General features: G+C 38.7%; 2 protein-coding genes across 4 annotated transcripts in view; one reads left to right on the top strand and one right to left on the bottom strand.

Annotated features, from left to right (window-relative positions):
- LOC129775296 (nuclear protein localization protein 4 homolog) overlaps positions 1–11,742 on the bottom strand; it is a 48,070-nt gene extending 36,328 nt beyond the window's left edge. Inside the window, exons 1-6 of the mRNA XM_055779864.1 lie at positions 11,494–11,742; positions 10,670–10,819; positions 10,508–10,609; positions 10,249–10,445; positions 9,459–10,186; positions 9,235–9,395 (exon numbers count right to left, since the gene is read on the bottom strand). Coding sequence (XP_055635839.1) covers positions 9,235–9,395; positions 9,459–10,186; positions 10,249–10,445; positions 10,508–10,609; positions 10,670–10,819; positions 11,494–11,514 — 1,359 coding nt within the window. The 5' untranslated portion in view covers positions 11,515–11,742. The remainder of the gene's footprint in view (positions 1–9,234; positions 9,396–9,458; positions 10,187–10,248; positions 10,446–10,507; positions 10,610–10,669; positions 10,820–11,493) is intronic.
- An 11,524-nt stretch (positions 11,743–23,266) lies between these two features.
- The window catches only part of LOC129775770 (soluble guanylate cyclase 88E), a 129,243-nt gene continuing 126,502 nt past the window's right edge, over positions 23,267–26,007 (top strand). For all 3 annotated transcript variants that reach the window (XM_055780853.1, XM_055780855.1, XM_055780856.1), the window contains exon 1: positions 23,267–23,425. The gene's annotated coding sequence lies outside the window, so the exon portion shown is untranslated. The remainder of the gene's footprint in view (positions 23,426–26,007) is intronic.

Below are 26,007 nucleotides of genomic sequence, written 5' to 3'. Positions count from 1 at the left end.
CCTTACATTTTTATTTATATAGATTGATAGATATAAGATATAGTAATGCGTTATTTCGCCTGAAAATCCATTTCCACTTACGAACAAAAATCAATTTCGATAGCGCAAACATCGAATGGACTAACAACGCTAATTATGATGTCATTTTCGAACATGTGGGAATGAAATTTTCCGAATTTTCCGACCTTCCTTCAGAGTTTTCCGGTTTTTCTCTCCACTATATTGATCTACGGGAAGAGACGAACACAACAAAATAAAGAAGGCTAACATCGGACCGTCCCTTCTTCGGGTTTTCCGCTTAATAACAGATTTTGCCTTACATTTTTATTTATAAATATAAGAGCCGTCTTGTTTTTAAACAGGGAATACAAATTTCATATATCTACTCAAACATCAGAGGTATTCTATTTTGCTTCTCTGTATTAAGGCCACAAAAAAAACATGAAGGCCCACAAAAATTGCATTTTAGGGGATTCATCTTGTATCGTCATGGAATTAATTAAATTAAATCAATTGAAAATCAATTGATGGCGTAAATATAACTTGTGACCGCTTGTTCTGTAAGGACCGAACTTACACAACTGCTTCTCCTTGATTTATCACTAGGATAGGGCGAACTTTATAAAATGATCGATCATGACGAATCGATTCTCAAAACGGAGTAAAGATCAATACACTGTTTAAATCGCGACCAAGGATCTTTTGAAAGTCGAAAGTTATTTTTTTCAATTTTCAATTAATTTTTTGTTTTAATGAAATATAAATTTAAATTTTAGCGCCAGTTCTATAAAACAACGGATGTCACCATCTAGTTCAGTGATCGTGTGAGCCACTGGTTGCAGTACTCAGTAGCTGCCGCTAGTTGCGATCCTGTCAGCATTTGTACGGAAGTAAATAATCGAAGAATCAGATTGACTTTGTCAGCAAGCTTAATGAAGCGATCGAAATATTGACAATATGTTCGTAGAATATGTTCGGTGGTCTTGGGTGAGATTAAAATCGATGTACACGGAAAAACAAATTCTACAAAAAAATTCTGAGATCGAAAAAATCGTAAGAAAATTATCGATTTTACCGATATTTTCGAGTACGAAGAATCGATCCGGAAAATCGGAAGTCGGAATGGAAAAGATCGATCTTCTATATATCGTTCCAAGATCGCCCAAACCTACTACCGGCGCCAACTACTCAATGTCCAAGATGTTACGAGAATACAATCTCTCCTCACTGTACGAGAAAATACCGAAAAGCACCTATCACCATCATGATCACCTTTCAAGAAAAAGGAGCTATGAGAATTACAACACAACGCGAGGAACGTCCATAAAGTGGAGACTATAAGCGCTTAAGCGTGACTGGGAGTCACCGTGGCCAAATGGTTGCGCATTTACTTACTGATCGAACGATCAAACCAATCCATCAGAAATCACAGTTTGATTGGTCTTCTAATCGATCTGTTCCGAGGCTAAAGGTAATCGGCACAAAAACCGACATAGCAATTCGAACCACACACCGTTAGGATTGTTTGCACACGTTATGAGCGGTCAAGTGATTAACTACACCGATTTTTTCACTACATTCGAGTTTGTGGTCGACTTCCTTCCGTACACTTCTGGATTCAGCATAGTCTAACGCAAATCAACAAAATTATGAATATTCACTCTCGGTTCCCTGATTTTGCGCTGGTTGATGAAGCTGCAATCACGGAAAATTCTTCATATAAGCTCTAGAGACCTTGATCGATCTTGACAATCACCATCCTGTTTGGAAATATCAACTAATTTGCTGATGCTCATTTACTCGCCCAGGCAGATTGGCAGTTCCCGGACTCCTGCTTGTCGATAGATGAAGTCGTTAACTACTTCGAGGAGATCGTGGGCATAGTAGTATCTGATTGTGTAACGTTGAGCAGACTGAGATCGAGGGCACATCGCAAGTACTGTAACACCCGTAATTCAATGGCTAAACATTTGCTCTCAGTAGCTAGCAAGGAATACCGAACTTAAAATTGTTTCTTTTACAAAAGATATACAATGCGCATTCACGTAATCCAAGGCAGTTCTGGTCGTTTGTGAAAACAAAACGGAAGAAATTCTGGAAATTTACCTGGGTAACAGAATTGCATGCACTTCACTGGAAAAAAGCGAACTCCCGGCTTAGCACTTCAAAAGTGTTTTAACAATTATTTCGCCTCGTCGAGCCAGATTGGAGATGCGGTGAGGGATACTTCGAGAGATATTTCAATTTTGATTATATTACAATTTCATCAGCCTGTGTCGAGTGATAAAATACTGAAATTCTTCAACACTGCTGGTCCCAATGGAATTCTCTCCCGTGTACTAAAGAATTGCTCTTCAGAGCTCATATTGCCGCTGTCGAAGCTATTCAATATCTCTGTACAGCAGGGTGTATTTCCAAAAGGATGAAAATATTAATTTATGTTTATGCCTGTTCAAAAATATTCAACGACACATGATTTTCTTGCTGCAAAAATTATATTTCTGCTGATCAACACTTTTTTTGCTGAATTTTTATCCAAACAGATCAGAGGTGGATATTGTGCACACCACTCTCAAGACTGCTTCTGATAGGGTTAATTATGACATGCTGCTAGCCAAACATGAGAAAGCTTTAAGGCTCACTTGTTAGTTCCGGTCGTACCTTACCAACCGAAAGCTGTGTGTGCGATTCAGAACTGATCTTTCGGAGAATTTCTCTAATAACACAGGAGTACCTCAATGCAGCAATCCCAGTGGGATGTAGAGTCATAGTAAAAAAATAAATAAATAAAAGTGTTAAAAAATGCAACATCATCACATTTCACCAAAAACTCAAGCCAATAACGTTTACATATTTGATCGATCTTTTTCCTTTGCTGCGTGATCTTGGAATTACGCTTGGTTCTGTAATAAATGCTCAAGCAAGTAAATCGGACATAATCAGGGATGGTAAAAAATCACATTCAACGATCAATGAATACTCGCGTAACTTTTGAAAAGGTCCAATGTAACATTTTCGTCAACTCGAGAAAAACGAAGTTGAAGACCCGAACATTAATCTGCGAATTGTATTGAAAGGTATCGATCTCTATCGCTACTTTCACCACTAGCAGTCAAGAATAACTCTGAAAAACCAATCGTAACTGTTGTTCTGTGATTTGAGATTAAAGTTGAAGACTAGGAGCGAAAAATGTTACATTGGACCTTTTGACTGCCCGCATTTGCACATTGGACATATTACGTTGCACGATGCGAATCTGAAACTAACTACTAAACATCAATTCAAATATCAGCATTTCGTTCTAAAGACTTATTATTGTTGTTATCACTCGTTGAATTGCACTGAAATCGCTAACAACGCCTGTAAGAAACAAAAACCCAAAACGACCGAAGTACGACTTTGTGTTGTTTTGACTGCTTTGTTACTTCGGACGTTCCGAGCGTCGGAGGAAAGTGGCGTCCGAAGTAACAGCCGAGTGCTTAAAATACGAATCTGCACATTGGATATTTTTTGTATCGGCGATAAAAAGATGAAGAAGATAGATACATAAACGATTGTTTTTGTAATGCATTCAATGATTGAAAACTAAGAGCGTGCATCCATTAACTCGATTTGTTTACTTTTGTTACATAGGACCTTTTCTAAAGTTAAGAGAGAATAAGTATATCCCTCTAGTCGGATATTTTAAAATCACCCCCAGCAGGCGATGCTCTTTTATTCTTCATATGTACACAGAGAGAATACTTGGAACGGTGAGCTACCAAGATCTCAAAAAAGCAATATGAAGACGGAATCCCCACTGCTTGCACTCTCGAAGCATTACTTCTACTACTCAAGTTTTATCGTGAGTGCAAGCCACAAACGGTTAATCCCATTCCATAGAGCGGATGATAAGTTCTTGATCGGAAAGTGTAACAAGAGACGATCTTACTGAAATCTTACGACACTCGTCGAGGGATTTTTAATTCTCTATTGTATTGTCCGCAGTGAGTGGTTGACTCAGTCTCGTGTCGATTTTATTTTGCTGTCGTCTCCCGCCCGATGAACAGCAGACGGGTAATGGATGCAATTGATTAATTTTATTACCAGCAGATTTGGGCGAATCTCATCCCGCCCAAAATCGTTTTTTAGATACCAATAATTCTGAACATTCACAGTTCTCTCCAAATAATTTTTCCAATAGTAATTCAATTAGTGACTCCACGAAACACCTTTCGAATTCGATTGAATTTCAGACCCTTTTTTATTTTGTAGATAAAACGGATCACATATTTGATTAATTCAATTCTGTGTGGTTACGTTCTTCATTGCGAATAAATATAATGAATTACTATGGACGTATTTTATTCATATATCGTGGACTTCCGACATATCTGGCAGTAGATTTATCGAACGACTAATGTTTTTTTATATCCCTTCGAACTTGTTGCATCTCTTTGCATCTGCTTTGCCGCAGATTTGCATGGTTAAATCTGGTTAATTTCAGGTATTCAGTCTTCATTTTGTCGAATGAATACTGTTGGAATAATAGGTATCGCAGCAAATGATTATCAACATCCTACCTTATCATCAAACGGTATGCGAAGAATTTCAGTGAACTGATGGCATTGGAATATATGCTTTGTGAGGACCACACAATTATTATCAGAGCTGATAAACATCCGACTGGAAGTCATGAACATCAATTCAATGTGCCCAAGATAAATTTAACCTTTGAAGGTCATTAACCTTTCTGAAGATGATTAGATGGAATATATTCCAATGTCGTCTGGAATAACCTGTCCAACACCTTAGATTCGTAATATTGTTTTTGCTATTATTCTGATGTTTCATAACACGGCACTCTATTGATTATTCGCCGAAAATGAATAAAAAATATCCTTGAAGTTAGCCTACGGTTTTAGTAGCAGTGCAATATGGTGAGTCAGTCTCAGGACAAGAAAACATTTAAAAATAAGGTATTTTTTTGAATGAATCAATAGTAAAACAAAACGTCAAAAAATTTCTCAGCTTTGTGATAGCAGAGAATCATTATCCATTTGAGTTGTATGAGTATTCCCCCCCCCCCACAAACTGTGGATAGTCTATTTGCATACAAATTATGTAGAGTTCCACAATACAAAAATTTTATGAGCAAACATTTACGTGCTTACACAAAAAAAAACACATGTTGACATATTTGCGCTAATTTATGTTTTTTGATTAATTCAAGGTAATCAAGGTCTTTTCTAGCCATCAGGTTACTCGGGCCCGAAAAAAGAGATCTGTATTTGGGCTGGCGGAAAAATATATCTCGCAAGACCACGTGTTCGATGTCGTAATAGCCTTGGCCAATAACGCATTTACATTAACTCATAAAATTAGTGATTTGAGGGGGATTATTGTTTGTAGTCTCTTGTAGATTAATTTAAACACCATCTGAGAAATCCTCTGTGAAACATTAAACATGAAAGTCGTCCTATCTGCTGTAGCGCATTTTTTTATTTTACCCAGTTTCATCGAAGTAAACGCGCTCGGAAAGGAAAATTGAACGCCCGGACGAGAGAGCGAGAATCGTAAAGCGTACGTCATAGAGACACTCATTCCCATGGAGCAAATTCTTGTTAGGAGTTGTAAACAAAACGAGGACGGAGAGTAACTCAATTATTAGAACTAGTTTCAGTCTAGCAATGCTTTGGTCAACTCAGAGTTACCAAGAGAAAATCATTTGGTTATGATGGGTGAGGATTAATAGTTAGTCGCAGTTTGCACAGATTGCGATCTGTGCAGTTTGCGATAAATCGTAAATCACATCATGCTCCCTTGTTTTCCATCCTTGGACATAATATCCAAGGCTAATACGCATCTCGGATTAGAGGCGTGCAATCCAGCTCATCATGATGAACAGCTCAGATCAGCTCAGCTCATCTAAAAGAGCTGTTCTTTATGAACAGCTCTTCAGCTCAATTGTCAGTGTCGACGTCTGGTGGCGACTTTCAATTTGGGTCCCAAAGTCTATAGTGTAATCTTTATCAGATTAGAAGACACGAAGCCAGTTTTAAAATGTTAAAATTTAAATGAAATTTTTCACACCATGTTATTGAATTACCTAAAACACGCATTCCTGATTCTTATTTAACCAATTGTCTATACATTTCCGACATTTTTACTGAGATTTTATATTATAATATAAAGTTGTCCTCAAAAACAATTTCCTATGAGATTTTTTCACCGCCTGCAAATCTGTTGGATTTGTTTTCGGCATGGTGGTTTGGTGCCCATATCAAACATTGTGGGTTGCAAGGATCGTATCTATTCAGGAAAAATATCGTCCTTTATGCCTTACGTCATCTCCCATGGAATGATACAATAAGGCGCTTGCAGCGTGCATATGTATTGGTAATCTGATGAGCAGGCAAAAGTGATAGTTGCATAAGGTTTATATGGATCGACAAGAGTGAGTTTTGTTTAAATAATTATTTTAGCGAAATGATTACAAAAATTACGCACTACTCTATATTAATAGCATGCGAACAACATAATAAATAGTACACTGGAGTCGCTTTTTACGCGGGGGATACGTGCCGCGTAAACAAAAACCGCGTAAATTCCAAAATTCGCGTAAAAATAAACCGGGTGAATTTTTAAATCAGTATAAAAATCTAACAAACAGTGAATTATTAATTAAAAATGCAACTCATATTTAAACAATTGATTAACTGATTTTTTTTTGTATGCTGCAATCATGATATCTGTATCTCCTTTTATTTCTCAGCTACTAATCAGTGATACAATATATAACTTGTATCGTAAAAAGTCACATTAATTAGCACATTGAATTTGTACGCGGTTGATACGTGCTGCGTAGAAAAAACCGCGTAAAACAAACGCGTAAATTCCGAACTCCACGTAAAAATAAACCGCGTGAATTCCAAAAACCGCGTAAAATAAAACCGCGTATAAAAAACGCGTAAAAAGCGACTTTAGTGTATATAGTTTTTAGACAGGAAAAAAAATATTGAAATTTCTGTTATGGCTATGACCCATGTCAATGGAAGCAGATTAACTATTCAAAAAACTCCACAGGCACAGTGCAAACTGCACATTGCCTATTGTATAGTCGGATCAGGTGAAGCTTGTTCCCATGTAGGCTTTATGCTTTATGCCTCAGAATACTGGTCTCGTGAAAAGTTGTCTATAATGAACATTCGTGTGCAAATATCCTCAATCGGTGGTTAGTTCCGCAAATAAAAAGCGGTTGATTATGTTGAAATTGAGGACATATTTAACCAGAAAGATGAACCAACCCCCAGTTATGACTTCCAGGTACCTGATAGAAGATGAATATATTTTTTAAACAAATTGATCAAAAACAATCCGTGGAAAATACTACGAAGCTTTCGAACTACGAATGTAAACAAGCGATGTTTGCCCAACAAAGAATCTGCATGTATGTGTAGCAAAAGCCTTATGAAGTGAGCTAATCATACAGAGTTCCGTCAACTATTCTGTTGGACTTATTTTCCCGATGTCGAAGTGGCCGTTGCTGGTGTATATGAATGCGAAAATACGATTTCCATGGGAGAATATTTGACATTTCATTCGTTCACGTTGACTTTATGGTGACGGGACGTTGTATGTGCAGCGCACTTAATTTTTCCACCCTACGATGCCCGCTGTCAGTTACTGGATCTTGAGACGCTTCAGAATAGAAGGAAGGTAAGCCAGACAATGTTTGCAGCCAAAGTGTTGTTGGTAGAAATAGATAGCGCTGGTGTTTTTGCGGAGATGAACATCTATGCACCTGAGAGAATACTTGTCCTTTATTTATCTTGGACCCCGTTTGGCTCAGTTCGCCATGTCATGTCAGCACGATTCAATGTTTTTCACGAATTCTTCGACTTCAACCAATCTGCTGAAGCTTTACGTTGTCGAATTCAACGAGGACCACCGGATCAAGGATGAATACTAGACTAAAACGCTTCCAACGACGGGCTGTTCCGAATGTTTGTTTTTTTGATATTGATATTGACGATATTGTTTACATTTCTGACCACTTACAACCACTTACAATCTGTGACGTAAAGATTTGGGTTGTTACGCCACTTTTCCCCAGCAATTTTGAACATGACAGCATATATTCAGATGAAATAAATAAAATAAGTAAATAAATAAAAGCGGATAAGGATAGTTTCTGAACGGTGTCGTAAACATTTCGACCGGATTCAAGACCAATGGAACCGTTCCGTTGTAGTACTTTTGTATAACGGCGGTAACAACCATTGTATTACCTTTCTCTCTGTCTACACACTGCAGCTTACTACAAGAAACACCGGACTATTTGTGCTAACATAATAGAAACTTTATATCAACTGTCTCACTGTGCTTTTCGCGAAATTTCAGCGAATTACCCTGGGTCCCGGAGTTTTTGTATTACTAAATTCAGCTCCTTTAACGACCAAGTTGTAATTTTTTTTCACGAAAACCAACGGTGTTATTTTGATTATTGGTGCTAAAGAAACTTCAATGTGAAATGACGAAAAATCGCCAAACAAAAACATTGGCCAAAATCTGCAATACTGTAGAAAAGTTTACATATTCTTGTTTTTTTTTTTAGATTATGTACTTTCCGCACATACTTGCCATAAACCGAGTTTATTGCCCAATACAGATATACAAAATTAAATGAAATTGATGGTAAGTGGTAGCTAATAAATTAATTCGCAGGTGAAAAATTCCTCTGTTCATTTTGGTCTGTCCATGATGTTGAAAATCTATGAGATTCCAGATTATTATCTATAACAGATTGTTCCAATGATTTTCAATGCAAAGCATGGGTGTCCATTTTGATCTACAGGGCCCAATGAACGAGTTGTCACGATTTGGAGAATGTAACAAAATTTTCTGTACCTTTTACGGCCTTTAGTTTCCTTGTTCAGGGTATATTGAAAAATTGACCGTGATGCATTGGGCGTTGGACAGCGTCACCCCACAACCATTGAAAAACTATTCTGTTTTTGTACCTTTCGTTAGATGCGCTGGAAATTTTTTTATCAATTTGCCTCGAATCAATATTTCGGCCCACTAGCTTCGAGTTGACAAAAGTCAATCGATTCCCATCTTTAACCCCTCGTCTTAAGTAAAAATGTAAATATGTGGAAATAATTTCGATAAATCCACCTTAACTGAGTCAGTACAGTTGCAGATATTACTGTTGTAATTATTCAGATTTCAAAACAAACATTTGTCACTTACCTTGTAGTAGACATCCGGAACGTACTGCTTATCCGACGACTCGCGGATATATCCTAACTCCGGAGCATCCTTCGTGGGAAGGAGGCAGTTGTCCCTAACTAGTGCCATGCACTGCGCTGACACGGCGTAACCTTCCATGTGCACCTGTTTTTTGTCATCTCCTGCAAAGCAACATGGGACATGTAAATCTAAAATATTTCTCTCTAAATCAAACGCAGATCTACCTGTAACACACACGGTGACCAATTTCGATCCAAAGTACCCATTGGAAGCGTGCTTGCAACGATTCGGATACTTATTCTGCAAATGTCCAGCCAGAATGCATTCCTGGGCAGTCAGAAAATGTGTCTTAATTCCGCGCAATTGCTTTACCGTCCCGGCGGCAGCATTTTCCGCCAACAGATCCGTGAAAATCCAACCAACCCGACGCAACCCCAGCTGATGAGCCAGCTCATCAACTTCCGCCTCGTGTTCATCGTGCAGGAGACGGATAGAATCGCGATTGCTTTCCTGCGGTGGCTCGTAAATCGCAGCCACGCGAGCACGAATGCCAAGCGGAACGTCCGGATGTACTTCATACGAGCCGATGAGCATCCCGATACGTTGGTGACCAGTGGTGCGCCAGTAGTTCAAGAACCGCTCCACGATTCCCGTATTCTCAAACATCACGTTATCAACGTGACGATAGGTCTGCCGGTTCAGTGTGATAGCCGAAGGTTGACATTTGGAACAAATTCCCTTAGGCCACGGTGGATGGTCACGACAACCGGACTTGATTTTACAGTTGAGATCTTCTAGCGCTACAAACTTGCCGCGATCCACGCCAGATGTGAGTTTTTTCAAATACGAGTGGAAGGAAAAGTGTTTGATCTTCTGCTCTTTGAGGTAGTTCTCATCCCACGGTTCTAGTGGCGAGCAATGGACGCAGCATCCGTTCGAGTTGTGACGACATCTAGAATAGTGAATCGAAACCTTAGAAAACTGTTCCCTTTTTTGACGCCCAGTGTAACTCACAATTTTTCGTCGCGTTTTCGCTGAATTTGTCCATCCTGTTTATATAATTCTACGTCGACCGAATCCTCTCCATTTAACGCCACCAAAGCAGCTGCTGCGAAGCTTGTGCTTGGAGTCGCTTCTCTACTGAAGCCAGTTGCTCCATTGAACGAGGAGCTACTGTTCGATGCATTGGAAGCAACCGACGAGCTTCTCTCCTTAAATAAACAACATCTAGGCTAGCGAGTTGATTCTGAATAAAATTTAGCAGACTACTTACGGGTTCCCTGGAAGTTGAAGGACCTGAAATGTTTTTCATATAGATCATGTCACCGTGCTTGAGGCCGGCTGCTTTGATTGTTTGAGATCGGCTGGAGACAAGCTGGGGGAGGGGACAAAATGAGCGTTTTTGAATGGAATAATAAAGTGCAACGAAACATACCTCTTTCGTTCCATTTCTCTCCTTGAACAGTGCAAATCCGTAGTCTTGATAGGCAAATGTGCTGTGAATCAGTTCATACAATTCCCGAAGAGTGCTGGTGCTATATAGCTCGACTCGTTTGGTACCATCAGCTGACTGGACTCGAAGCATCTGGAATTCAAACAGAAATTTATTGATAGGTCCAACCAATTGCAATCCAATGAACAATGTTTTTAAACATAGAGAGCTTATTACGGATAGAGAATAGCATTCATAAACATGAACAAAGCCAATACTTGCCAATACTTTCCAAGGACGAATTATTGGAAACTATAGCGTGAATGTTATTGTTCGAATAAATAATATAATTCATTGTCTTCATGTGACAAGGATCTTGTTTTCAAGAAACATTGCATTAAAGCCTGTGGAAACAGAAACTTGTAATAATTCGTCATTCATGGTACGTTTTGAACAGGTTCTCGTTCAAATGTTCTAAACCATACCGAATAAGCTAGGAACACTGACAACAGGTACAAAAACAAAACAAGCAAATTCGCCTGACAGCTGAGAGCTATCCTTTCGTTGAGGTTAGACACGGTATATTCCGGAACTAAAAATACTCGGCTCGCTAGCCTCCAAGGACCTGTGATCAAAACAAACCAAAACAAGTGAGCTAATTTTGGTTAGTGCTAATCGTCTCCCGCCGGCAAATCGTTTCCCTTGGTTCAATCGCTTTGTGTGATATATTACAATTCGGATCGTCATTCCCCCTTCCTCTCGGGCAACCATCCATGTAGGTAGATGAGCGAGAGTCAGTCAGAAACAGCGATGATAAAGCTACTTACGATTTTGCTTGCTTTCGACATCGCTAAGCTCTTGTTTTTTCGCTGGTTCCGGTTGCCTTTTCAGATGCTCGAAATTCACCAGCTTATGTAAGTAATGGCGCGCCCTCGCGAAGGATGAAACAACGATTGCCACACTAGAAATAAAAACACACTTCGCCGAGAGATTTCACTATTTCGAATTAAAGTTTAACTGCTACTGCTGCCTCTGCTGCTGTGAAACTGCAGAAAATTACCAACAAAAGCAAAAACGAATGTGATTGACGTATCAGTTGACTTTTCTTAGAAAATATACCCACTGAGTAGAGTAGAGATGGGCAAACCGTTCACGAACGGTACGAAAGAACTAGTTCGCTGAAAAGAGTGAACGAGCGGTCGTTCTTTTTCAAAGAACGGTAGTTCTCCCCACGAACTGCGAGCGAACGGTTTGTGAACGAAAGGAACGAACTGATTCCGTAAAAACGGTTTGCGAGTGAACTGTTTGTGAACGAACTGATTTCGTAAGAACGGTTTGCGAGTGAACTGTTTGAGAGTGAACTGTTGGAGAGTGAACTGTTTGTGAACGAACTGTTTGCGAGTGAACTGTATGGCAAAGAACTGATTGAGAGTGAACTGTTTGAGAACGAACTGTTTGAGAAAGAAGTGTTTGCGGCCGAACTGTTTGCGAACAAACTAGTGCAGCTGAACTGATTTGCGCTGGACGGAATGGATAAATATAACGAGAACGCTTGTAAGGAAAATAAAACGATTTGTCATTTATGAGCAAAATGCATGTAACTCATGGTTTATTTTGTTAATGTATACTCAATTTTGGGTTGAAAATTAAATTAGATTTTCGTAGTTTTAAAAGCAAAACTATATATTTTCAATTTCATGTATTTTTTCAATTCCGCGTAACAATCATATACTGATTATTCGGAAAAATCTGGGGGAAGCTGGGGCGATTCATGGATTAGGTAAACATAAAATATTATAGTGAGGGCATGTTGAGAAAAAAGTTGTTTCGTTGCTTTCAATTCATTGTTTGGCCTATTGCGTGTACGTGTTACCGTGACTGTTTGTATTATAAAATTATAAAATATGATCTTACATGGAACCTGTGTGTTGTCCAAAAAGAGAATTTGAAAAATTGCACATATGTTGTGCGCATCAAATTATTACATAAACTTTTGTCGATCGATAAACATATTTTCACATACAGTTTGCGACTTTTAAAGAAGCAGCTTATCTTTCTCCACTAAATTTCAAAAATATAAATCCCATACGTACACTGTCCAATCGAACGATAGCAATTAATAGCTGTCTATTGATGTTGGGTTCCTGCTAACATTCTATGTTGTTATTAATACCGCTGAACGAAAGAGCGAAAGAACGGTTCAAAAGAACTGATTCACTTAGATGAACGGTTAATGAGTGAACCGTTCATCAAAGTGAACTGTTTTGCCCATCTCTAGAGTAGAGTGGGTGTGTTGCTAAACTCGTTGTTCGACTGTGGTACAACTGAACTGTGTGATATGTATTCACGGTATTTACAATGAAAGGTTAACTAGAGATGGGCAAACCGTTCACGAACGGTACGAAAGAACTAGTTCGCTAAAGGAGTGTTTTTTAACTCTCCTATACTCGCGCATTGGTCTGTCAGACCGAGAAATCAATAATTCGTTCATTTCTCAGAAAATATCAACACTACGACTTTGCGATTCTCTCTAGCTTCGTTATTCGTCGTTCGTCATCGTTTAGCGTATCGTAAGCGTAATTAATGTTTTTTTAGATGGGGCATAAAAATATTATTTAAAAGGATTTCTTGGAACTTCCTTTTCTTTTTCTTGTTTTCTTGTCGATATTGTTCATTATAAAAAAATATCCCCGAAACTGTAACTGTTAAAAATTACCATAAGCCACCGATTAGTTTATAGTTTACTGTTTACAATTCTTCCACAAAGTGTGTATATGTATGACCATTACATTCAGCGAATAACTATACGAAAGCCAAACATTCATATTTTGTTTTTGAACGTATAAATCTAACATATTCGTCGACGAATATCAACGAATAGTTAATATATAGGTCCGTTCAATCCAGTTACAAAAGGGACTTTTATTTTAGCCATTCGCCTCCACGTTTTAGAGGCGAATGAACTGAAAAGTTTAAAACCTCTATAATTCATCACGTTCGTTCGTTACAAAAGGGACTGAAATCAAATAAGAATAGTCTGGTAATGATCTTATGCATTATATTCAATTAATATTCCACGTCGCTAACATTATTTTATACATTTCATCCAACAATATTCTAGAATATGACAAATGGAACTTGTCCAAAAAAGTTACTCCTATACTCGCGTCGGTGTGTCAGACCGAAAGTGTTAAAAAAGTGGCACACGTCCCCTTTGTACCAACACATGCGATAGGCTAAACGATGACGAACGACGAATAACGACGCTAGAGAGAATCGCAAAGTCGTAGTGTTGATATTTTCTGAGAAATGAACGAATTATTGATTTCTCGGTCTGACAGACCAATGCGCGAGTATAGGAGTGTTAAAGAACTGATTCCGAAAGAACTATTTGAGAACGAACTGAATGGGAGTGACCTGTTTGTGAATGAACTGATTCAGAACGAACTGTTTGCGAGTGAACTGTATGGGAAAGAACTGTTTGAGAACGAACCGATTGAGAGTGAACTGTTTGAGAACGAACTGTTTGCGGGCGAACTGTTTGCGAACGAATTCAGCTGAACTGAATTGCACTGGACGGAATGAATAAATATAACGAGAACGCTTGCAAGAATAATAGAACAATATTGTGATTTACGAGCAAAATGCATAACGCAGGGTTTATTTTGTTAATGTATACTAAATTTTGGGTTAAACATTAAATTAGATTTTTGTAGTTTTAAAGGCAAAGCTATATATTTCAAATTCAATGTATTTTTTCAATTTCGCGTAACATTCATATACTTCCTGATTATCAGAGAAAAAACTTGGGGAAGCTGGGGCGATTCATGAATAAGGTAAACATGAAATCTGTTAGTGGGGGCAAGTTGAAAAACATGTTTTTTCGTTGTTTTCAATCCATTGTTTTGCCTATTACGTGTACGTTAGGATGGTAATGGATGTATGGGAAATAAATCATCATTGAATTTCAAAAACCGAACATGTACAGTTTGTTTATTGGCCCAAAAAATGATCTGTGCAAAGTTTCTCGAGATGACACCAGATCTCGACGTTTTATGCATTTTTAAGCCATTTGGCATCGAAAAAAAATTCGATTTTCAAAATTTCTTTTACTCCCGCCTTGGAAGATTTTCGAGGATCAAAAAATCGAAACTTTGGGCGCTTTGAGGCACCCTTACAGATAATTTTGTTTGGGCTAATGAACAAAATGTACATGGTCGGTTTTTGAAATTTGACATGACCATTTTCGCTGCCACCATAATGTACGTGTTATTATGATTGTTTGTATGATTGATTGCTAGTGAAAATGGAAAAATATCGCTGCTGGATTGAAACATTATGAAACATGATCTTACATGGAACCTGTGTTTTGTTTCAATAGAAAATATGAAAAATTGCACATGTTTTGTGTGCATTAAATTATTACATATACTATTGTCGGCTGATAAACATATTTTCGAATACAGTTTGCGATTTTTAAAAAAGAAGCATCTTATCTTTCCCCACTAAATTTCAAAAATATAAATCCCATACAAATAAAATCTTCTATCCAATCCAACGACAATAATGAATAGCTGTCTATTGATGTGAGGTTCCAGCTAACAATCTATGTTGTTCTTAATACCGCTGAACGAAAGAGCGAAAGAACGGTTCAAAAGAACTGATTCACTTAGATGAACGGTTAGTGACTGAACCGTTCATCAAAAAGAACTGTTTTGCCCATCTCTAAGGTAAACGTTACTGACCTGTGTTGGTTGGGATGGAACCAGGGGGATCCTTTGCGACCATCTTTTTGTACCCAGCATAGAAAACCATGAAATCCTGAAACCATGAATAGCCTTAAATAAAAAAGGGCGATCCTGCAGCAGTGATTTTGAATGCAGATCGCTAAGAAAGCTTTCGGATGGGTGTCCAAACATCGCTTGCCTAAGGAAAATATCCAACGTAATCATATGTTGAACATATTTGACTTCAAACAGTAAACAATATATGAGCCCCCTGAGCGCGAGCCCTGTTTTATGCTACCTACACTCAATTTGTGATGGTTGGGATGGGGTTGCTAGAGCCCCGGATGATACAGCCATACTCAAAATGCGTCCCGCAGCCCGCGTGCGGCCCTCTGGGTACTTCTGGTTGGCCCGTTCTAACGTGACACAGCGCATCTTCCGCCATCTTATCAGCAGGCAGTCACCATTCGGCTTCGGGCGGTCTCCGATTATCCCGCGGACGCTCAGGGACACACAGTTCCCTTTCCCATAAATCATTTTTAGCGAAAATTGGAAGAATACACATGCACGAGTATGTATCAGCGAGGTACTGAAGTGTGTAATAAGCACCCCCAAGCGAGAATTGATTTATCTTGATCATGCTCTTAAAAATTAAGGTAACAACTACGTCAATACGTAGATTAGTTAACCCTCAATCATCTGTAATCATTCTGTATTGAAAGCGAGTTCTATAGTAATTCTATAGAGCTTCCCAAAATTTGTCAGTGAGACGTAGGCGCTTGTTCTTTTGTTTTTGTCAATGCTTTCATATTATCTGACCACTGGTGCACACGACCTTGCAGATGGATAGTTTAATGTTTTCTGTATTGATAGAATATAGTTTTCATGCTGACATATCTTTATTTCGTGTTTACACCTTATTTTTAGTTGTATATCGCGTTATCCGCGTTCCGTTGTTCGCGATGATCTAGCCAGACTATTTCGCGGATAATCGGGGTTCTACTGTATGTGAAAACAATTGTTTGTGTGATTTATCGAACATGATTTAGAAATATCGTGATAACATTTTAAAACATTTATTCGTGTCATGCAGAGATATTTGAAAAAAAAATCATGTGGCATCTCTCACATACAAGCTATTTCTCTCGTGAGAATGTAATTCGGCCGAAAGCGAGCAAATTGCCCCGATCGAAGGTATGTATGTACTTCCCGATGGTAAGCTGATGTGGAAAATAACAAATTGAGAAGGAAATGAATCCTTTCTTACCGTTTTCTTCATCTGAGATATCCACTGGGAACTCGATTCAATAAATCTGACAGTTATCGTTATCGTCTCTGAATCGGTTCCAAGCAACAAAAGCCTTATAGAAATAATGTAGAAAATTACATCGAAAATCGTTTCCAAAGAAAATTATTTTTCTTGTGTCTAAAGATAATTTTATATTATAATGGTAGGTTTTGGAGAGAATATCTGAAAATTCATAGAAAATAGTTTAAATTAGGGTCAGAACAACGTACTTCTAGTAGGTAAATAACGCCAAGAAAAAAAAATGAGTGGGTTATATCTATGATATAACCGCAAGGTTGACGTGGAACTACCTTAGCTTAGCAATCATACGTTTGTATTGATTAAATTCTTGATTGAATGAAACAGTTTCCAAATTCAATTGAGTTCAATATATTTGCTCTGTGAGTGAAAAAAATGAACAAATGCCGTGTAAAGTCAATTCATTTATTGTGATTGATTGTTCTTCGTTACAAGTAAATTTAATGACGGACCTTTTACGTTTGGTATGATGACTAGAACAAAATATATGTACGGAAGAATTATCAAACGTTTGATGAACCAGCCTAAGGCTGAAAATCTTTCCAATAAAGACAAAAAAAAATTATCAAACGATTATTTTATTTTACATTTCCCTCTGAAGTTTACATCCCAAAAGTGTACATACTTCTCGAATCTCGAATTTGCTTGAAACTTTGAAGTTCATTCGTTTCTAGTGTCTGCACGATTTTCCCAGGTTCCTAAGTTTAGAAGATCAGGATAGGACAGACATATTCCACTCTGCACAAAGGCAAGCAAGGACAAAAGTACTCGCAGTTTGCATTTATTTGCAGAGCCGATTTCCCCAGAAACCTCGGTTTTGAAGTCTGTGTTAGGGAAACACATTTCAATCGGAACAAAAATACCCCCGATTTGTATGAATTCGCAATGCCGATTTCCCCACGCTCCATGGATTTGAAGTCTGTGTTAGGGAAACACATTCCAGTCGGAACAAAAATACCCCCGACTTGCATGAATTTGAAATACCGATTTCTCCAGGCATCTTGGTTTAGAAATCTCTATTAGGGAACACATTTCGGTGGGAACAAAAGCTCCCCCTACTTTCGTGTGCTCTTCTTCTTCTTTTTGGCTTTAAGAGGGTTTAAACTTTTCAGTTCACTCGCCTCTAGGCTCTTTCGTGTGTTTGCAATGCCGATTTCGCTGCTTGGTTTTAAAGTCTGTGTTAGGGAACATTTTTCGATGAGAACAAAAGTCCCCCTACTTTCATGTATTTGCAATGCCGATTTCCCCAAGGCTGCTTGGTTTTGATGGCTGTGTTAGGGAAACCGTAAATCGGGCCAATCAAAACGATGCAGTTAGGGCGTTTAGATAACGCCTAATATTTTACAGTTATTCAATTGTTTATCTAATGAAAAACAACATTTTGTTAGTTGCGATAGATGCGTAGAAATATTCCCTATCAAGTGATGCAAACATCTCTCCTATCCAGTACGAAATGTTCGAGCTATAAGCATTCGAAATCTTTCATTTTTTCCTGCATGTTCTGTGTTTAGGTTTTCATTTTACCCTCCATATATTCCGGTTAGACGTAGTCCCACAAAAAATTCATACAAATTTTAGGAATTTAAAACTGCCTCATGGCCGACTAATCTGATAGAGCATAGTTGGCCTCATACAAACTAATGTCGTATCCAGATGTCGACACCATTCCGCCGTCAACGCGAATTGTGTCATTGTATCATGATTCGTATCATGTAACAACAAACGAATGTCACTGGGGTAGGCAGTGACCGGGTGACACCCGGGTCGGGTTACTAGGGTGTCACCTCTCCAATAATACTAAGTTTTCGTTTTCGAATGAAAACTCAAATTTATCGAAACAAGAAACGTATCGTATTATTAGATAGGACGAACAAGAAATCACAAAATCTTCACGCGATCGTCACAGGGACTGATAATTACAAAGTAAGAAAATAAATAAAATATAGTATATTTTTAGATGTCGAAATGTGACTCGAATAAATCTTATCAAATAAATATCTTTGGGAGCTGAGACCGACACTGATATTGTACAAGTGTTTCCGTTAAGTGCGCTTTTGCTCTCTTGTTGCGGGCTCAATAAATGTGCAGTAATAACGATACGGGGCTCAACGTGTTAAACATGGCTGCCCCGTAGTTGAACTCAAATTTTTAACTTATTTCTTCTCTGATAAGCCTCTTCACAAGATGCCATAGAAACATACGCGGTTAGCAAAAGTTTCGAATTCACTGTAAGATTTGGAAGCGATGGTTGTAAGTCCCACTTCATGATGTACTGTAACACATCAAATGCAATCTCATAATTGACACCATTAGAATTAATTTCAGCGGCCTTAAAATGTCTACGGAGTCTTGGTATCTCTAGCAAAAGCTGTCTTTCTGAACCATCGTAGTTTCCAGTTCGTCAAATCGACTTTTTCAGTTCGCTTTCAGATACTTATAACATGTGTCGAGCTTGAATTGTTTCAAAAATTTCGACTTCTTTAGACGATTTTGACCGTTCTTGTAATTCTCGATGAAAATGACCAATGCACTCCAACATTCCCTCTTCCTCCGTTGGACCGAGTCCGGAAGGTCTTTCGCCTGGTTTGATAATCTTATAAGGATATTTACTTTCAGTAGGAAAATTTTTCATCGTTGGATTTTAATAAAACCTTATTAATGGCTATTTCGACTAGACTGTCCCTTTCAACAGCGAGAAAAATTACCAGTGCATTGAGTCAGATCACAACGTTACTCAGAGATGATCCTTTGGTTTGCAAATATTCTGCGCTAGTTCTACTTCATGTAGTACAACGCATCAGAAGTACAGATAACACAGAAGTATCAAATCATACACTTCTGATAGGAGGGACCGTGCTCTTGATCCAGTATTTGAGTCGCGCAATACTTCAGTGGCTGTCATAAGCCCATAAATTGGTTTCACAGCATTATAATGAGCACACCATCGAGTTTGCGATAATTTTTTAATAAAACATAGATTAACAGATCTAAAATTGTCACAAACTGTAGATTCTTAGCAAAACTTAGCTTACAAATCCGATGTGTGCGGTTTTTGACATAGGACTATTTCTATATTTCTGTAGTCATAGATTCATTTAACTTAGGCTTTTATTTATATAGATCTTAACTATTTTGATTTGTGTTTAAAATTGATAATTGATTGTCTTTTTTTGCATAATTGAATAAACAGAAGAAAAAAGTATTAATGGGTTTGTGTACATTGTGTGTAATGTAGTCCAGGATTTCACGTTAACTCATTTGACCCGTTTAAAGGATACAAGTTCATACAGGAAATGGAAACTTTGAATTAAAGAGAATTTAAACTTTATAGTTCATTCGTCAATAGTCAAATATATACCGGGAAATTGTGATTTCGAGGAAAATGCTTTATTTATCATCTAAATTTATATTGTCGCCTTCAATATAGGTCCATTCTGAAGCAATACACTTTTTCCAACGAACAATTCAGTTATCGGAAAACTTTTCATTGTTGTATTCAGGAATTGACTACAGTTCACGCAGCGAATTGATCTTTATGCCTTCAATACTGTCAAAACAGGTTCCACGAAGCGGTAATTTGAGTTTCGGAAATAGGAAAAAGTTACCATAAGTGAAGAGAACGGTGCTTGTTCAATCATATTCGTGCCATTTTTGGTCAAAAATTCGATCACCATGATCAATCGATGAGCAGGTACATTACAGTGGTGCCAAGAAGCGTACGAGTGTCGTAAAGGACCTGGGGATTCTCGTAGATAGTAAACTACGGTTTGCGGAACACATCGTCTCAGCCACTGCGAAAGCATATTCCATGCTAGGCTTCGAAACACGAAACACGAAATGCTTTGGCGATATATATTGTTTGAAAACGCTGCACTGTTCTTTGGTGCTTAGTGTGTTGTAATACGGGGTACAAGTCTGGGCCCCGTTCCATGTCGTCCACATAAATCGGATAGAGCGAGTCTAAAAGCATTTTATCCGTTATGCTCTTAGGAATCTTAACTGGAGAGATAGAACAAATCTATCAGGGTACGAAAACCGTTTTATGCTGATTGACCTGTCAACATTATCAATGAGACGAGCACTTCTTCAGCGATTACTCGTCTTTGATGTCCTGACTAAGCACATTGACTTATTGGCAAAACTCCGCTTCAACACACCTCCTCGAGTGACGAGACAATCAGATTTTTTCCGCCGATCGAACCACCGCACCACCTATGGAATGAATAATCCACTGGACGTCTGTTGCAACAAGTTCAACGAAGTGGCTCATGTGTTTGACTTTGGTGTATCCAAAAACGTGTTTAGACTTAGACTTAATAGATGAAAATGTCTGTACGATTTTTAAGTCGAAGATAAAAAAATAAATAAGTATTGTAGGAGATAAATCTCGGATAGTCATAAAAAAAAGAAAAAAATATCCTTCCACAAATCTGGACGTTTATGACGAATTTTCTCTCTCAAACGTCTCAAGTTAATAATCTTTATTGACCTTTGGCCCTCCTGAAAAAGTTCCAAATGGACCAGATCATATCGAAAATCGTCGAGCCAAAACAGTTAACTTGTTATTAATGACGCTGTAAACAAACTACATGGGAGATCGCGCTCAAAAATGACAATTTATTCGCATGGCGCCTATATGACCATTAGAGTGCCATTGAAAATGGTTATCTAGAATTTTCTAACGGAACTTTCTTAAAAACCATCTCACGAGAAAACTGTCCTATGCAAAATAACGGCGGGGGGTACATTTTATTGGGGTTTAAGAAAAAAAATTGATGCCAAATATCTTCAATTTGCATGAAACGGAGAAGGAGAAGGAGAAGGAGAAGGAGAAGGAGAAGGAGAAGGAGAAGGAGAAGGAGAAGGAGAAGGAGAAGGAGAAGGAGAAGGAGAAGGAGAAGGAGAAGGAGAAGGAGAAGGAGAAGGAGAAGGAGAAGGAGAAGGAGAAGGAGAAGGAGAAGGAGAAGGAGAAGGAGAAGGAGAAGGAGAAGGAGAAGGAGAAGGAGAAGGAGAAGGAGAAGGAGTCCTGCTTTACGTCCCGAGTACTACCAGGACTGGGTAAAGACGCTTATAGCGGCGTCAATTCGCTTAGAGGAGCTGTTTCCGGGTTTTTGTGGCTTTTCTTAGGGACTGGCAATGCCCAATGCTCATCCCACCACACCCTAGACAATTCCCCTTTACCAGTGCAAGTCAGAAAAACGATCTATGACGATAGAATATCTGACTCGAGCGGGAATCGAAACCGAAGTCCCCATCTTGGCAAGCGCAACGCTTACCACTAGGCCATGGGGCCACTGGAAGCAAAGCTATTGCCAAAATGGAGTGCCTAACTCTAGATGATTTTTATTTCTGGTGGTGACGTTAACCACTCAACCCCGAGATGCGATTAAACGCCGTCTGACTGTTTTTGTGTGGTTATGTGAATTTCCGGTCCATTGCTGCAAAAAGTGATTGAAAACTTCTCCCGATCATATTGATTTTTTTTTCCAATTTAAAGTTTTATGAAAAAACTGTACATGAATATGATAATGTACGATTCTTGAAGCACTTACTTAGAACATTCACTCAAAACTCTTATTACATGTATTATTATAACATATATTGAGAGTAATCTTATAGAAGGTGAGCAGACAGTATACTCGTAAGTCAGTATACGGAAACATTCGTCCCGAAATTCGGTCGACAAGTCTGAACTCGATCTTTTCTTCTTCATTTGCTTTTGCAGTTTAACGTTGTTACTTTGTTGAGATCTGCGGGAAAACGTGGCAGATCTGCGGCTGACGTTGGATAATAATTATGGTTTTAAATCTTGCTTAGTTAGATTCTACCTTCCTGATTACTGTTTTTTTTTGCTTATTTTTCTATCACTTCATTTCTTCGTTTCACCAAAAGATGCTATTGAGGGAAAGAATGATACTGGAAAAATATGTTATGGGTATGGGAAAAAAATGTTCGGGGTTATTATATATTTAGCATCTCGCGTAATTCGGCATCACTAAGAAGCCAATTGTTAGATTTCGTCTCAGTTTTCAACAAAAATATGAAGGTTTAAGGAATTGTTGATATGTTTATTGAGAACACTCAAAGATTCTGAGATTGTCTGAATTGTAGCGATTCCAAAAAAAAAACGATTTTTCTGAAAACTTTCACATTTCAACCATCGCAAAATCTCGTCTCGTGGTCACGCTTGCGCACTTTTGGGTTCAAAACTCTCATGAAAATTCGTGACCGTTTATGTTCGCCTCCCCATTTCTCTCAGTTTTGTTTAGCTGTCTCTGGACCTTGGAGCAGATACTATGTTTGGTATGCCAAATTCTCTCCCGCCAATAATATTTACCCTTGAACAGTTGGGATCGCGAAGAAAACAATAGAGCATCAATGGTATATCATAGCATGTGTCACAGCCAGCTGCTGCAGCTGCCCAGGATTCTCTCTCTCTTCTTCCAACATAATCATCATCATCATCATCATCATCAACATAATCAGCTCGGCAGCATCGGCTAGTGAAAACATCTTCGGTCACTTATCTCACAGTTCTATTCGATCCCGCAGAGTGACACGTCGTGATTCAAGAATTTCTGCGTTTCGGTCGGCTTGGGGTGAAAGTGTTGGATATGAACACAATTATGTCTTTGTAGAAATGGAGTTATCGTAATAGAATCAATTCATCCGAGTGTCTTAACGTCAACATTTTCTGTGTAAAAGGTAACTGAAGAAGTGCGAAAGATAACGAGACATGGATGACATCGGGGGGATATTTGTTGATGATTCTCGAGGGGTCAGTTGTGAGGCGTTCGATGTAGTGTTTGCTTAGCTCTTTGGAAGCGAAATGTGATCTAATTCAAACAAATCTCGTCAATCAACGATAGATTACCGTTTTGCGGGGGAGATAGTCCTTAGTGGAGTAGAAAAAGACGGGTCAGATAGCACATGTACGAGACGTGTATCTTGCAGTATTTGAGTGAGAGAAGCAATCTGTTCAGCTGGGTGCAGTTAGAAGCTGGTGAAGATTAAGTTTTCCGATTGTTGTGGTGTCATTGAGCGAGGTTATAGATTGGTGCGTTCTAGCATTCTTATGGAATTGTACATCACAAGCTACATGTTTGTTCTGATTGTTGCTAGCGAAGAGAATCTTAAAAAAGGATAAATGAAATATATTTTTTCCATAAAGGTCCTCGAAACTTTCTGTGTGATGCGTAGAAAAACGTAGAAACGTATAATAGATATTTAATCGTTGGTTGGATTTGAACATAGAATATTTATAAATTCCACATTCAATGAAAAATTAATAATCAACATTCCTACAACGTTCTGCTTATTACCAGTTATAATTGTTTGAACTGCCATTTTCGTTTTATATCATTCTGAGATATGAAGGTCTTCCCGATAAAAGCGATAGAATTCAAATTGGAATAAAACACAGAAATTTTTGTTGAAAATTTCTTCCGTACTATTATGTTTACATCATCAAGTTCCGCTTTCCGATTGTTCGGTGTATGGAATGTGAGAGCCACTTGGCGAAATTGTCAAATCGCCGAACTGTCCGCGTGATAGGTCCATCGTATCTGTGGCTGTACGGCATGTTGCACCACATTTGTGAAGAGGATTTTATCTTTTCAATCAATTTCGGAAAGAAAAAATCAGTTAGCATTCCATCAAAACGCTCACTATTAACGGTGCTGCATTCATTGAAAAAGTGCGGTCGATGATACCACAACACTAAAATGACACCAAACTGTTAGTTCTTGTAGGGTTTGAGCCGTTCAGTCAGATATGCGCCTCATCCAAAAACGTGATTTTTCAATGAAAATTCGGATCGCCTTTTCCAGATCTCTATCTGCGAACTCCTGAGACAATTGATTTGTGTTGTAAGTTTGACTGAAAGCAAACGACTCCCAATGTCAGATTTACAGATTCCAAGATGGCCGTTATGTAAACTGACAAGACGTCCCGCGTTACACAGTTCCGCATTTCAAGCGTAAGATTCCGTCCCGCGAAACGTTCCGCATTTGGCAAAAGAAACGAAAAATGTCCCGCGATATCAATATATTTCAATATCACAATTTGATCATGTTGATTTTCTTAAATGGATGAACCCAAAAAAATTTTTTTTTGACAGACTGTTCAAGAGCGTTTCTAATGCATCCAAAGATTAATACGTTGAGCTGGTTTCATTGCACTGACATTGGGCTTTTTGTTTAGAGAGTTTCAACTGGAAGCGACAGCAATAAAATTGGAAAATTATTTTTATAAAAGTCCCCTATTGATCCGCAGGGACCAACGTGAGTCAGACGAAAAGTTCATCTTTGATCCCCTAGCTCGGTCAGGGCTTAATGTTTTAAATAAACCGGAAGAACTAGCGTATACTCGACAGGAAGAGGCAGAGTTGTTTGATGAAGTATCGTAAATGAAGCGTTGGGCGGTCTTACGGAAGTTGGCCGGACCTTGAACCATGGCCGATGAAAAGATGTATATCGGCGTGTTATTTTACCTTTTCGTGGCTTTGGTTGTCGTCTGTCTCTTTATTTTGGCCATTCGCCCAAAAGTTTTCTATCGGGCGAAGCTGGGGAATTTTGGGAAGGTTGGTGGTCTTCGCGACAATGTTTGTTTCCAGCCGATCCATCCTCCAGTGATCTTTTGGCATAATGGGCTGATCCCAGGTTCGGCATAAAGACCACATCACCTCCCCAACTCCGGCAAGCACTTCGTACTACATATCTCCACGTTCACCATATGACTCGAAAGAAGAGCGGCTTGGACATTCCCTTCACGTCTGTCAGAGAAGGACCTTTTTCGAGAACTTGATGTGAATGATATATTCGACGTCATCGTTTACCTGGGGAACGTAAAGAACCCGGTCCCCTGCCATTCGTTGAATTCTACCATCAAGTACGTCTCGACTTTCATTATCAGTACGAAAAGAAGTTTTTAACTTTTTTCGCCGGAAAGAAGTTTATAACCAGCACCTCAAGCTACTCCTTCTGGGTGATTGCCTGCTGCTCGGATACGGCCGGTCTCTTCTGACACTTCCGCAAAAAAATGTCCATTTTGGTCAGATCCTTCTCCATCGTTTGGCCGGTTGCTTCGATCTCCCGGCTTAAGGAGCGGCAAAGAGATGATATTGTAAATACCAGATCGGCTATATCTGGCGGACACAAAGTGCCTCAGGATGTCCAACTCCTTCGCTGGGGGGTGGAGCTTGCAGTTTGGAAAATTCATCAAGTTGCTTGACAGTGCTGCTGCTCGGATCAACAGCCTTGAATCATTTTTGTTGTAGACTTAATAAA

This window comes from Toxorhynchites rutilus, chromosome 3, assembly GCF_029784135.1.
Source record: "Toxorhynchites rutilus septentrionalis strain SRP chromosome 3, ASM2978413v1, whole genome shotgun sequence".
Lineage (NCBI taxonomy): Eukaryota > Metazoa > Arthropoda > Insecta > Diptera > Culicidae > Toxorhynchites > Toxorhynchites rutilus.
Note: the sequence above shows the minus strand (reverse complement) of the source record. Positions and strands in the feature narration are given on the sequence as shown.